Below are 14,000 nucleotides of genomic sequence, written 5' to 3'. Positions count from 1 at the left end.
AATCCCAGCACTTTGGGAGGCTGAGGCAGGTGGAACACCTGAGATCAGGAGTTCAAGACCAGCCTGGCCGACATGGTGACATCCTGTCTCTACTAAAAATACAAAAATTAGGCGTGGTGGCACATGCCTGTAATCCTAGCTACTCAGGAGGCTGAGACAGGAGAATCACTTGAACCCAGGAGGTGGAGGTTGCAGTGAGCTGAGATTGTGCCACTGCACTCCAGCCTGGGCGACACAGCGAGACTCCCTCTCAAAATAAAAAATCAAAATCAAAATCAAATCAAATCAAATCAAATCAATTCAATTCAATTCCAAAGAAGTTAAATAAGATCGAACTCTAAATTCATTGTTTATTCAACTACATTTTGTCTCCCAGGAAATACTACGTCATACTGATGACAATTTTATTCACAAATAGTTAACATAAAAAATTATACACAGGCAACAAAAAAACAAACAGAACATCAAAATGTAAAAGTTTGTGCATTAAAGGACACTGTTAAGAGTGAAGAGACAATTCACAGAATGAGAGAAAATATTTGTAAATCATAAATCTAGCAAGAGATTAATATCCAGAATGTAAAACAAGCTCCTACAACTTAACAACAACAAAAAAAACCCAGAGTAATTAAAAAATGGGCAGAAGACTTGAATAGGTATTTCTCTAAAGAAGGTATACAGTAAATGGCCAATAAACACATAAAAAATGTTCAGTATCACTAGTCATTAGGGAAATGTAAATTGAAACCACAAAGAGATGCCACCCATTAGGATGGCTACTATCAAACAGAAAATTGCAAGGGTTAGCAAGGATGCAGAGAAACTGGAACCCTTTCACATTGCTGGTGGGAATGTAAAACGGTGTGGCCACTGTGGAAGACAGTTTAGTGGTTCCTCAAAAAGTTAAACATAGAACTACCACATGATCCTATATAACACTTCTAGGTATACACCCAAAAGAATTCCAGGAAGGGACTAAATAGATACTTGTACACAAATGTTCACAACGGCAGGATTCACAAAAGCTGAAATGTGGAAATAATGCAAATGTCCATCCATGGACAAATGGATAAACAAAACTGTGGTATATACATACAATGGAATATTATTCAGCCTTAAAAAAGAATGCAATTCTGACACATACTATAAACAACCTGGATCAGCCTTGAAAATATGCTAAATGAAATAAAACAAGAAAAACACAAAGGAACAAATACATGATTCCATTTATATTTGATACCTAGAAAAGAAAGTAGAATGGAGGTTAACCAGGGTCTGAGGAGAAGAGGAATTTGGGAGTTTACTGTTTAATGGATACAGACATTCTTGTTTGGGATGATGAAAATGGATAGTGATGATGGTTGCACAACAGTATGAATGTACTGAATGTCACTAAACTATACACTTAGAAACAGTTAAAATGGTAAATTTTGTTATACATATTTTAGCTCAATTAAAACATCTGCAAAAATTTAAATCATGCTGTCTACTACACTTACTGGAGCAGAAAAATATTTTAGAGATTTTTTTCAAAAATATATTGAGGCAAAACAAAGCAAAAGATTTCTTTGTTATTGACAGTGTCTAGCAAAGCGATGTTGTTTTGTTAAAACTGCTGATATACAGTCTGGTCTTTAATTCATTCTCTACCTCTTATATTTAGTTTTTCCAAATTTAAGTCAATAAAAATTTTATTTATTACTATTATCATTTTTTTTAAAAGACAGGGTCGGCCAGGCACGGTGGCTCACACCTGTAATCCTAGCACTCTGGGAGGCCGGGGCGGGTGTATCACCTGAAGTCAGGAGTTTGAGACCAGCCTGGCCAACATGGCGAAACCCTGTCTCTACTAAAAACACAAAAATTAGCCAAGTGTGGTGGCAGGCGCCTATAATCTTGGCTACTCAGGAGGTTGAGGCAGGAAAATCACTTGAACCCAGGAGGCAGAGGTTGCACTGAGTTGAGACTGTGCCACTTCACTCTAGCCTGGACGAAAGAGCGAAACTCTGTCTCAAAAAAAAAAAAAAAAAAAAAAAGACAGGGTCTTGCTCTTTTGCCCAGGCTGGAGTACAGTGGTGAGTGGTGTGATCATAGCTCACTGCAGCTTCGAAAAATCCCCCTACCTCGGCCTCCTGAGTAGCTAGGACAACAGGTGTGAGCCACCATGCCCAGTCAACAGACACTTATGAAACTCTCCTACTTTTTAAATAAAAAGATTTTTGATTGAAAATGACTATCCTAAAGGTTGGTTGGAGGTGTTATACCTTGTAATAATCCAAAATAAGTGAAAGGAAACAATATATTTGTTGCATTTTATTTAACAAAATCTATGAAAATGACCATCATTTCTTTCCCATCTTTATAACAGATAAAAGTTATATACTTCCAGATTTCTCTGTCAGAGTAAACAATATAAAACCAGCATAAACAACACATACTGAGAACCCTTACCATTCAACTGACACAGCCTAATTACTTGGAATGAAAAAGACAAATCTTTGACATACTTTTCTACAAGCAGGAACAAATGCTAGAGCCCCTAATGTCATGAATGTTTACAGAATCAGGGCAAGATGTCGATATCAAATGCAATGTTAAAGACAGAGGCATATTGTTATTTTTTTTTTTGTATAAAACGTTATACCCTCAAAGATTTCATTCAACTGCTTTTGCTAAGCATTTCGATTAGTTGGTGTGGAAGTATGACAACCTATGAAGGCAGAAATGAAGACAATGAAGGCAAGTACCATGTGCAGCTTAGTTCACTGTTTGTAAAACAGGAGTATTATTTGTACTGTTCAACACAGTTAAGTTTGGCTCAAAGTGTCCTCCTACTTGGGTAATAAAATGTGGCCCAAAAGGCCAGGTGCACCGGCTCACACGGGTAATCTAGCACTTTGGGAGGGTGAGGTGGGAGGAGCTTGAGCTCAGGAGAGACCAACCTTGTCTCTACTGAAAACACAAAACAAAGCAAAAACCCTCTGTATATGGTGAAGTGCAACCTGGCGTGATGTGCAAATAAGTTCTAGCCTAATCTAAGAGTATGCCCTCTTAACCAATCAACTGAGTCTCAGCCAATCACAGGAGCCCAACCCTCAACCAATCCCAAAGAGAAGGTTGCCAAATTATGCCCAAATAAGGCAAACTCAGAACTGTACCAATCAGGGAATCTCTGTATGTCATTTCCTGTTGCAAATATAGGTCACCAGGATGTAGAACATCTTCCTCCAGTTCTAGAATCTTTTTCTTGCTCAAATGACCTTTGTTAAATTTAACTGGTTTCAGGTTTTTGTTTTTAACAATATTGATCACATTCTAATTTCCTTGGTATCATGTCATAATTTTGGCAGTACCTAATGGCAAAATATTTTAGGTTAGAATTGTAAAAAGTGTTCATTTCTAAAGAGTGCAAATATATACATATCAAGGATATTCAGGTCTAAATTACTAAAACAGCAAACACTGAAAACACCCAAATAGCTATCAAACTGGGATTTGCTAAATATATTAAAGTATACTCCCTATGAAATATTATGTAGCTACTAAAATGAATGAAGTAGATCCATAGTTCCTGATAAGATATTTAAGATTTCTCAAGTGAAAAGCAAAGGCAAGTTGCCAAAATAAAAGAATTATTTTAATAAATAACTAAAAATTTAAAAATTAGGCTGCATGTGCACCAAAATATAAAGGAAAACATCCATATTCATTCACACTGGAGAAAAAAATTTTAAATAATGATTACCTTTATAAAACAAAAAAGGTAACTACATAAACATTATTATGGTAATAATAAAGGTAAACAAAATGACAAAAATCCAACCACAATACTGCCATTCCAACTCAGAGAACTGAACTGTACTTATATAAAAATTCACAGAGAATGCAGTGGCAATTTTTCATTCTAATGAAAAAAAAAATCGTAACATTTACCATGTTTTACAGTCTTCAAGTTATCTAGCATGTATCTTTAAAGTACATTAATATTTTTACTGTCTTACTGTGTACTATCAAACTGCTTTTATAAAGTACATACCAACCTATTCCTACTTTTCAGAGGAAAATAATAGTAAAGTAATATATTCACATGCTAGGACTACGGGTACAATTACATGAACTACTGCTGAATAAGGCTTACTTTTAAGCTTTTGACCAAACACTATCTCAGTCTGCTTAAATACACTCCATATATCTCCATTATTTATTTCAATTATAATACCAATATTTTTAAAAGTGCATCTTATGTTCTAGGCTCCATGCAAAACACTTGATAGTCTGCTCTTATTCATTAAGCAACAATACTTTTCTTTAGAACTATGCACAACAGACAGCTTTTAAAACAAGAAAAGTAACTATTTTTACAAAGGCACAAGAGTTTTCATTTTTGTATCAGTGTGAAAAATAATGCTCCTAACATTAAGTGGGTGGCATGGTAAAGCATTCACTAAAATACAGAGATTGTGCAATTTCTTGAAACATTTCACTATCACTTAATCATAAATACTGTGACCTTGTAAATCAAACATTCACATCCATATGTAACTAGAATTGTCTGTGGCTTCAAACTGCTGCATGAGTTTAGGTAACAGAAAATGAATTGTTTCTGAAACTCAGGATGGCAAATTGGTCTCAAGGGGATATGTATGTGGGCAGGTACAAAAAGAGCAACGCAGCAAAACTGGCTAAAGACACAATGTGCAGAATTTCATTTGTCAATTTGATCACCTATTTTTATCTAGAGGATACATCTATTTTAGAGGGCTCAAAGTAGCAGAAAAGAACATGAAGAACACTTTGGAAAACAACAGGCACAAAAGGTGGCCATCAGGAACTTAAGAGCCCATTACAAGTTCTGAATTAAAACATTCAGTGATAAAAACTGTTCAAGAATGTACACCAAGAGTGAACCCTAATGTAAACTACTGACTCGGGGTGATGATGATGCGTCAATGTAGGTTCATCAAATGTAACAAATGTACCACCCTGCTGGTGCTGGGGAATGTTGATAATGGTGGAGCTGCACAAGTGTGGAGGTATATGGGAACCCTCTGTACTTTCTGTTCAATTTTGCTATGAACCTAAAACTGCTCTAAAAATAAAAATGTAAAAAACTGTTCAACCTGAAATTCACTGGGGTTTTTTTTTGGAAAGCAATCCTATCATCTTTAAAACTATGATTGTATCATCAATGCAAAAAAGAACAGGAACTGTTTTTGAGACAATCTCAAAAATGCCAGTATTTTCAGAGGCAAATATTCATTTTGTTGCTCCAAATCAAGTGTTATGGCAAAACTATGGAGTCAGTAAAAAGATCAGTGGTTGCCACATTTGGGGGCAGGGGTGATAGAGGAATGGCTAGGCAGAACAGAGGATTTTTACTCTTTATGATACTATATTGGCGAACGCATGTCATTATAAATTTGTTGGCCACGTGTGGTGGCACTCCTGTAATCCGAGCACTTTTGGAGGCCGAGACGGGAGGATTGCTTGAGGCCAGGAATTCGAGACCAGCCTGGGCAGCCTGGTGAAACCCCATCTCTACAAAAAAATGACAAAAAATTAGCCAGGTGTGGTGGCATGCACCTGTGGTCCTAGCTACTCGGGAGGCTGACGTAAGAGTATCTCTTGAGCCTGGGAAGTTGAAGCTGCAATGACCCATGATGGCGACACTGCACTCCAGCTTGGGCAACAGAGTGAGATCCTGTCTCAAAATAAATAAATAAATAAATAAATAAATAAATAAGTAAATAAATTCGTCCAAGCCCATAGAGAATGAATACTGAGTCAGCACTAATATAAACTACTGACTGGATGATAGTAACATGTCAACATAAGTTCATCAATTGTAACAAATGTACACTCCGGTGAAGGATGTTCATAATGGGGAGGCTATGCATGAGTGGGGCCCGGAGGTAAACGGGTTATCTTTGTACCTTCCTCTCAATTTTGCTGTAAAACTAAAACTGCTTAAAAAAACAAAACAAAACAAAAACAAAGTCTTAAAAAGAAAAGAGTTAAGACGTATAGAACTCAGTGACAGATGACTGAAGTTTTGGTCCCAGTTTAAACAGTCTTACCCCTCCTCTATGCAATGAGGAGACTGAATTAGACAATCTATGTCTTCTACCTCTTAATTTCTTGTTCTTAATCCCAATCTTTGAAGTGCATACAAAATGTTACCAGAGTACTCTGTGCCATGGCTGCATACCAACAGTAAGTAGAGCCCAGAGCTATCAAAATGTTCTAGTAAATGAAGCTAATTTGGTAAGTTTTTCAAATGCTTTAAAGGGATGTTTAAACCAAAACGTTTCTTCAGTAATATGAAACATTTTAGGTCTGTATATGAAACTGCATCCAAGGTCAGGTGATCTCTAAACATTCTAGGCCCAAGGGTATTAAAAGAGCCCAAATATTCAAACACCTAAGGATGCTCCTATGCTGAAATGGTGTTATGCTACATCACTTCAATGCCATAACAATCAAGATACCACAACCAAGTCTCACCTGCAGCCAGGAGAAAGAACACCCCGCTATCTTGTAATCAAGATTCACTACCACAGTGGTTCCTAGACGTTTTCCATTATAAAGACTATACAGAACTACAAAGCTTTTAAGATGGTGAAACGGTTTGGATCTGTGTCCCCGCCCAAATCTCATGTTGAATTGTCGAATCTCATGTCGAATTGTAATCCCCAGTGTTGGAGGTGGGGCCTAGTGGGAGGTGACTGGATCAGGGGGGCGGAGGTCTCATGAATGGTTTAGCATCCCCCTCTCCCCTGCACTGTATAGAGATAAGAGTTCTCAAGAGATGCGGTTGTTTAAAACCGTAGCATCTCTCCTCGTCCCTCTCTTGGTCCTGCTCCTGCCATGTAAGACGCCTGTCCCTGCTTTGCCTTCCACTATGAGTAACAGCTCCCTGAGGCCTCCCCAGAAGCAGATGCCGTTAAGCTTTCTGTACAGCCCAGAGAACTGTGTGAGCCAATTAAACCCCTTTCTTTATAAATTACCCAGTCTCAGGTTTTTCTTTATAAAAGCCATGCAAGAACTGGCAAATACTGATGGCAAGTGTCATCATTTCATAAATGTAATGATTTGGCGCGAGACACACACAGTTTGCAAATAATTGTTGAATAAAAAAGCGAGTTCAAGAAACGTAGCACATTCGTTTTACGTGCATTTTCCTCATTTTGCTACTCTGGCTAAAACTTTGTCACAGGCAAGCCCAGTAACTGTCAGGCTGCAACCTAAGCTTATTGCTATTTCATTATGTTTACCACCCATTCAATCTGATTCATAACCTGAGTTTTTCAGCTCCCCCACCCCAGCGATCTAGAATGCTTTCCTCCCATCTCCGCTTCTCAAAAGCACCTTTTCTTCTGAATGCCTTTAGAATTTCTAATATCTGTCAAGGACCACTTCCTACTCTTTCTGCTATAAGTTATTTATGTATCTCTTTTATCTCATTTACTAGAGTAATAATTTTCATGCTCAGTACTTGCTCACACATCTTGCCTTTTGTGGTTTCAATTATTCTGTAAGGTTGTAGATAATAATGATCCCCTTTAATAAACTAAGGCACAGAGAAGAAAAGTAACTTGTTCTAGGTCACCCAACTTCCGACGGAACAAAACTGACATTCCAGTTTTGTGTTGGATTCGAAAGCCAACTATTTTCACGCCATTCATTCCTTCACAGTGTCTATGGGTGCCAGGTCCTATAGGGCGCTGGAAACACGAAGGCCAATGCTGCCATCCCATTTTCAAACGGGAACCTGCTTGTCGCTAAAACCAGGCGCGCTGCTGGCCCTCTGGGACCAGTCGAGGCCTCTGTGCCTCCCTCCCACTTGGGTGCGCAGTTGGAGAGGGGTGCGCAGTTGCAGAGGGGTGCGCAGTTGCAGAGGAGTGCGGACCTGGGGTGGCCGATACCAAGGAGCGGGTGAGTCGGGCGCCTCCCAGGGCCTAAGACTTCGGAGTTACATGGCGGGGCGGGAGAGGGGGATTTCCCCGAGCCCTCGCGGTTCTAAGTGGGCACTGGGGGCCCGCGTACAGGAGGCAAGGGTGCAAAGGAGCAGCGCCAGAAAGAGAGGCGAGGTGAAGAAAAAGGGGCGGGCAAGAGAGAGCTGGGGACCCTAAAGCGCCAACTGCGTGCGCGGCGCACGCGCATCTGGGATCGGCGGAGGGTGCTGGGTCTCCGGGCCCCACATCCGAGGGCTGCCGCTTGCCCTCCGGCCCGGCCGGGAACAGCGAGGGGTCTCGCTGTCCTGCCGCCCGGCCCTGCATCGCCCTATTGTTTTCCCCGCTGAGTACTCACCACCCGATTGTCCCGCTTCCCCATGGTGCTGGATTGAGCGCACAGTCGCACGCCAAGGGAAACCGGGCCGGAGAGACGGCCGAAGCAGGACCGCCACAGGTCCTCCTACCGCCTCCCCACTCCGCCCAGAGAGCGGCACCACGCGGACTCGACAGCCGCACTTGACTACAGCGCCCCCTATCTCTGTGGAGGACAGCCGGCTCCAGCGATCGCTGCAGTTGGCTGAGCGCCTGCGGGAGTCAGGTTGTTTATTAGGCACCAAAGAGCGGGCGACCCTGCACTTATGCACCGGAGTCCCACCAAGGCAGCTCGCTTCAGTTTGGCCTTGGATTGTTTTGCTTTCTTCCATTCTTTTTTTATTTTTTTGAGACGGAGTCTCGCTCAGTCGACCAGGCTGGAGTGCAGTGGCACGATCTCGGCTCACTGCAGCCTCCACCTCCCGGGTTCAAGCGATTTTCCTGCCTCAGCATCCCGAGTAGCTGAGATTACAGGCGGTCGTCAACACGCTGGGCTAAATTTTTTGTGTTGTTAGTAGAGACAGGGTTTTACCATGTTGACCAGGCTGGTCTGTAACTCCTGACCTCAAGTGATCCGCCCTCCTTGACCCAAAGTGCTGGGATTACAAGCGTGAGCCCCTGTGCTTGGCCTTTCTTCCATTCTTGATGCGCTGAAATATGCGAGGGTACACAAAGATTCTCCCGATGCTTATTTTGTGCTTGACAGAGTGCAAGTGCTGGGGACAAAGTGAGGACCAAGGAGCCTTGGTCCCTCACGGAGCCCATCGGCTGGTAGGGGGAAAGGCAGTGCTGTCATAGACGCCGCTAACGAAATCACCCTCTAATTTCAATCCCATTCATTCATCACCTATGCATTCATTTCACACTAATTTTTGAACATGTCGTTTGTACAGTTTTCACTAACGGGGTGGCTGGAAGCTGGAGCTGGGTAGGGCACAAAGATGATTAAGAAAAATCCCTATTGTCAAGGGGCCTGTTTATAAACTCGTGAGGGCAATAAACACACACAGGGTCAAATTTACTGCATAGCGTATCATAACATTGGCACTTCCGTACCGCAACTTTAAGGAAGATGATCTGGGCTCCAGAGAAGATAATCACATTTAGTAAAGCGACCCCTCTGGGTTCATCTTAGCAAGTGTCATTACGAAGTAGTTGAAAATCACTTAGGATCTTCTCCGGACTCTTGGAAATGGCAAAATGGGAATTACACTCATTACATACAAGAACATGCTTTAAAGTCATCTTTCCCAATCTCTGCTTCCCTTCCTGCATTTTTCATGCTACACTATATGGCAGATGCTCCCGACTGCCATTTTCTGTCTCAAAACTTTTCCAAACTCTCACATGCAGTCTTTGGTGGTTCTGCTCCCTACTAAGTATTGATTATTTCTCAGTAACCCACTTTCCAAAATGAGGCCTCCAATCTCTCATTTTTCCTCCTCCTCCGTTACTCCTGACTTAAGCTGGGAACTCTGACTAAAGACAGGCTTCTTTTTATACACAAGACGAAGAGGAGAACCTGTTAATGTTAAGTTATTCTTTCTTTCCTGGCTTATTTTTCATGTGTTAAATATTCTAGGCATTTGACAGATATTATTTTTAATACTCCAACATGATAAGCATGAGAATACCTGTGAGACAATATAGTTTTTTTTTCTTCTTCAGCTCCTTGGTTGGCCGATTGTACAGAACACAGAAATTTTTTAAAATATGGTATAAGTCAACAGAAAGGTTGTATTTCCTTTAGAAGTCTCTCTCTCTCTCTCTGCCCGTGTACACAACCCCTCCTGGATGAAACATGAATCCCTGGGGGGAGAGAGAAACAAGAAAATGACCAGGGGCCTGTGGAGATAATGAAGATGGCAAGAGCTATCGGGAGCTCATCTGAGTGGACTCCATAAAGACCAAATCAGTCCAAGACTTCTCAGGATATAATTCAGTGACAGTAAAAATCTTTACACATTCTCTGCACATGTGTGATCTGCTAATAAATACACTTCCCTGATAACAATGGGCCTACATGCCCTTCCAAATGTTCTAGGCATAACCAAGAGATTACATTCCATTTTGTGGATGACAAAAACTGAGGCTAAGGGAAGCTGAGTAATTTGTGCCGGCTTCCACAGCAAGAAAGCAGAGAAGCTGGGGATTCAAACACAGGTGTGTGAAACATGAAAGCATTTACAAGATGCAGTCTCTATTAAATACACACGCAGAAACATAGACATGCATAGACACACACACACACCATGAAAGCATATGCTTTCCTTACAAAATCACACTGCCTTTGAGAGGGGAGAGAAGAGAAGGAGGTTTGAGAAGTGGCATTCCGGTGGATTGTGACCCTGGGCCAGCTTCCCTCAGAGGAACTGAGAGGGAAGGACATTACAGAGGGAATAGCCTGCATGAAAGAGTGGTGATGTGGTCAGGTTGGGCAGCATAGAACACATATGATAGAGGGGAACAAGGCTGGAAAGGTACACTGGGGCTGGAGGCAAAGGACCTTGAATGCCAAAGGAAGAAGTTATATTTTATTCTGCAGGCAGAGCCTTTTTTTTTTTTTTTTTTTTTTCTGAGACAGAGTTTTGCTCTGTTGCCCAGACTGGAGTACAGTGGTGAGATCTCAACTCACTGCAACCTCTGCCTCCTGGGTTCAGGCGATTCTCCCGCCTCAGCCTCCCGAATAGCTGGGATTACAGGAATGAGCCACCACACCCGGCTAATTTTTGTACTTTTAGTAGAGACGGGGTTTCACTGTGTTAGCCAGGCTGGTCTTGAACTCCTGACCTCAGATGATCCGCCCACCTCAGCCTCCCAAAGTGCTGGGATTACAGGCGTGAGCCACCACACCCAGCCATAGAGCCTTTTTAAAATTAATGTTATTTTAATTGACAAATCACTGTATACATTTATGGAGTACAATGTGACATTTTGTTATATGTATACAAAGTGGAGTGATTAAACAAATTAACATATCCATCACCTTGCTTACCAATCTTTTTTATTGTGAGATATTTGAAATTTGCTCTTGGTTATTTTGAAATATATGATACATTATTATTGACTGTAGTCACCCTGCTGTGCAGTAAACTCAAAACTTATTTTTCTTGTTTATTTAAATCTTTGTACTCTTTGATCCACAACTCCCACTTCCCTCCCTTCCCACTCCTCCAGCCCCTGATAACCAAATTTTGCTCTCTACTTCTATGAGTTCAACCTTTCCAGATTCCACATATGGTGAGATCATGCAATATTTGTCTTTCTGTGCCTGACTTATTTCACTTAGTATAATGTCCTCCAGATCTACCCATGTTCTTGCAAATGAGGTAAAGCTTTTTAAGCAGAGTAGTAACATAAGCATTGATAAAAGGCAATGCTGTAAATAGTAACAGTCTAATAATAATGATAATGATCTGAGGCAGGATTTTTCAGCTTGAATAACAAAGATTATAACTCAGATGGCATCTTTAGCGATGAACTTGGGTCTATATCCAAATTAAACAATATAGTTGATTTTCCTATGTATTTTTCTTTTTCTTCTTCTTCTTCTTCTTTTTTTTTTTTCTTGAGACAGAGTCTCTGTCACTCAGGCTGGAGTGCAGTGGTGAGATTTCAGCTCACTGCAACCTCCGCCTGCTGTGTTCAAGTGATTCTCCTGCTCCAGCCTCCCAAGTAGCTGGGATTACAGGCACACGTCACCACCATGCCTGGCTAATTTTTGTATTTTTAGTAGAGATGGGTTTTCACCATGTTGGCCAGGCTGGTCTTGAATTCCTGACCTCAAGTGATCCGCCCACCTCAGCCTCCCAAATTGCTGGGATTACAGGCGTGAGTCACCGCGCCCAACCTGATTTTCCTTAAATTGTTGTGTGGGTATTTGAGATTTTAAACAATGGTGAGAGATACAGAATCTCAACCCACAAACCCAAGTGTGTTGTTTTGGCACGCATGTCACTAGACTGGAAATGAAAGCATGGAGCTTTTATGTTTGAAGACAACAGCCATTGTGTTTATCCAACTATATTAAAGGACAGAGCAAAAGACAGGAAACAAGTTAAATATCCATCACAAGAGTTAAAGTATGGTATGTCCATGTAATGGCAAATTATGCAGTTATTTAGAAAGTGATGTAGAGTTGTGTTGATAGGGAAAAATGGCCACTATACATTATTATTAAGTGAAAAAGAGAATTATAAAGAGTATGAGTAGATTGGGCGTAGTAGCTCACACCTGCAATCTCAGCACTTTGGGAGGCCAAGGTGGGCAGATTGCTTGAGCTCAGGAGTTGAAGACCAGTCTGGGCAACAGGGCAAAACCTCATCTCTACAAAAAATTAGCTGGAGCTGGTGGTGCACAATAGACCCAGCTACTTGGGAGGCTGAGGCAGGAGGATCACCTGAGCCCAGGGAGGCTGAGGCCGCAGTGAGCTGTGTTCATGCTACTGCACTCCAGTCTGGGTGACAAAGTGAGACTCTGTCTCAAGAAAAAAAAAAAAAAAAAGAATGTGAATGTGAGTGTATAAAGTATGGCTGGCAGTACGTGCAGCAAGAGGATGTATTGGTTGAGCCTTATGAAATTGCCGATATGTGGTAATTTCTAACCTATAAGAATGGCAATTTCATATGGTTCAACTTTTTACATATGTATGCTTGAAATCTTCACTGCTGGCGACTTCATAATGCTATTAGTGAGTTTAGAGGGCGGGTATAGGAATTTTTATTTTCCACCATATTCCCTTCTTTCTGATTTATTTTATTTTATAGGACTGCTCAGCTAATCAACTGCCCTTACTCTGATTCCACACTCACCATTTAACTCTGGATGTAATTTTGTTACATGCAGAGAAAACGATCCCCAGCAAACGTGATCATCTTGTGCTCCTGACAACTATATTTCTCGCTGTAAAAAATACAAAAAAGGATGTTTTTAAAAAAGGATTTGGATCATGAAAACCAAATAGACATTCATTTTAATTAACTTTCTTCTTGTAAACCCCTTTATTGGATAAAGGCAGTGGAAGCTACCAAGTAAAGGGAGTCAGAAAGGAAAGTTTCTGGTGCTCATGAGAGCGCCACCTGAATCAATGGGTTATAATTTCACTGTAATTTTCCTCTTGTTCCACCCTTGTTGAGGTGACTCACAAGCTATAAACGTTCTTGGACAATTATTTCAGGATGGCTTTGTTAGCATTGAAAGAAAACATCTTTACTTTTTCTTTTAAAAACCAGCTTTATTGAGGTATATTCCACATCTAGTAAAATCCACCAGTTTACAATGTTCAGTTTGATGAGTTTTGACAAATGTATATGATCGTGTAACCGTGACTACCATCAGGATATCATTTTCCATCTCTCTAGAAAGTTTCCTTGTGCTCTTTTGCAGTTAAACCTATAACCTTGCTAAATTTACTCGTTCTAGTAGCTTTTTTTTTTTTTTTTCTTGGTAGAGCCTTTGGAGTTTCTACATAGACACTCATGCTGTCTTTGAATAAAGAGAGACTTGCCAGGTGTGGTGGCTCACGCCTGCAATCCCAGCACTTTGGGAGGCTGAGGTGGGCGGATCACTTGAGGTCAGGCGGATCACTTGGGCAGATCACTTTGAGACCAGCCTGGCCAACATGGTGAAACCTCGTCTCTACTAAAAATACAAAAATTAGCCGGGCATGGTGGC

At 41.0% G+C, this 14,000-nt stretch overlaps 1 protein-coding gene across 4 annotated transcripts in view; it reads right to left on the bottom strand.

Moving 5' to 3' along the window:
• The window catches only part of FAM133B (family with sequence similarity 133, member B), a 29,081-nt gene extending 20,645 nt beyond the window's left edge, over positions 1 to 8,436 (bottom strand). For 2 of the 4 annotated variants that reach the window (XM_011998275.1, XM_011998278.1), the window contains exon 1: positions 8,311 to 8,436. In XM_011998275.1, the coding sequence (XP_011853665.1) occupies positions 8,311 to 8,334 (24 nt within the window). In that variant the 5' untranslated portion in view covers positions 8,335 to 8,436. Of the gene's footprint in view, positions 1 to 3,260; positions 3,354 to 7,909; positions 8,114 to 8,310 lie in introns of those variants that run through there. The other 2 variants (XM_011998276.1, XM_011998277.1) reach the window with 2 other exon arrangements.
• Between the last annotated feature and the right edge of the window lie 5,564 nt (positions 8,437 to 14,000).

Source organism: Mandrillus leucophaeus, unplaced genomic scaffold (genome assembly GCF_000951045.1).
Source record: "Mandrillus leucophaeus isolate KB7577 unplaced genomic scaffold, Mleu.le_1.0 Scaffold565, whole genome shotgun sequence".
NCBI lineage: Eukaryota > Metazoa > Chordata > Mammalia > Primates > Cercopithecidae > Mandrillus > Mandrillus leucophaeus.
This window is presented reverse-complemented; position numbering and strand designations above follow the sequence as displayed.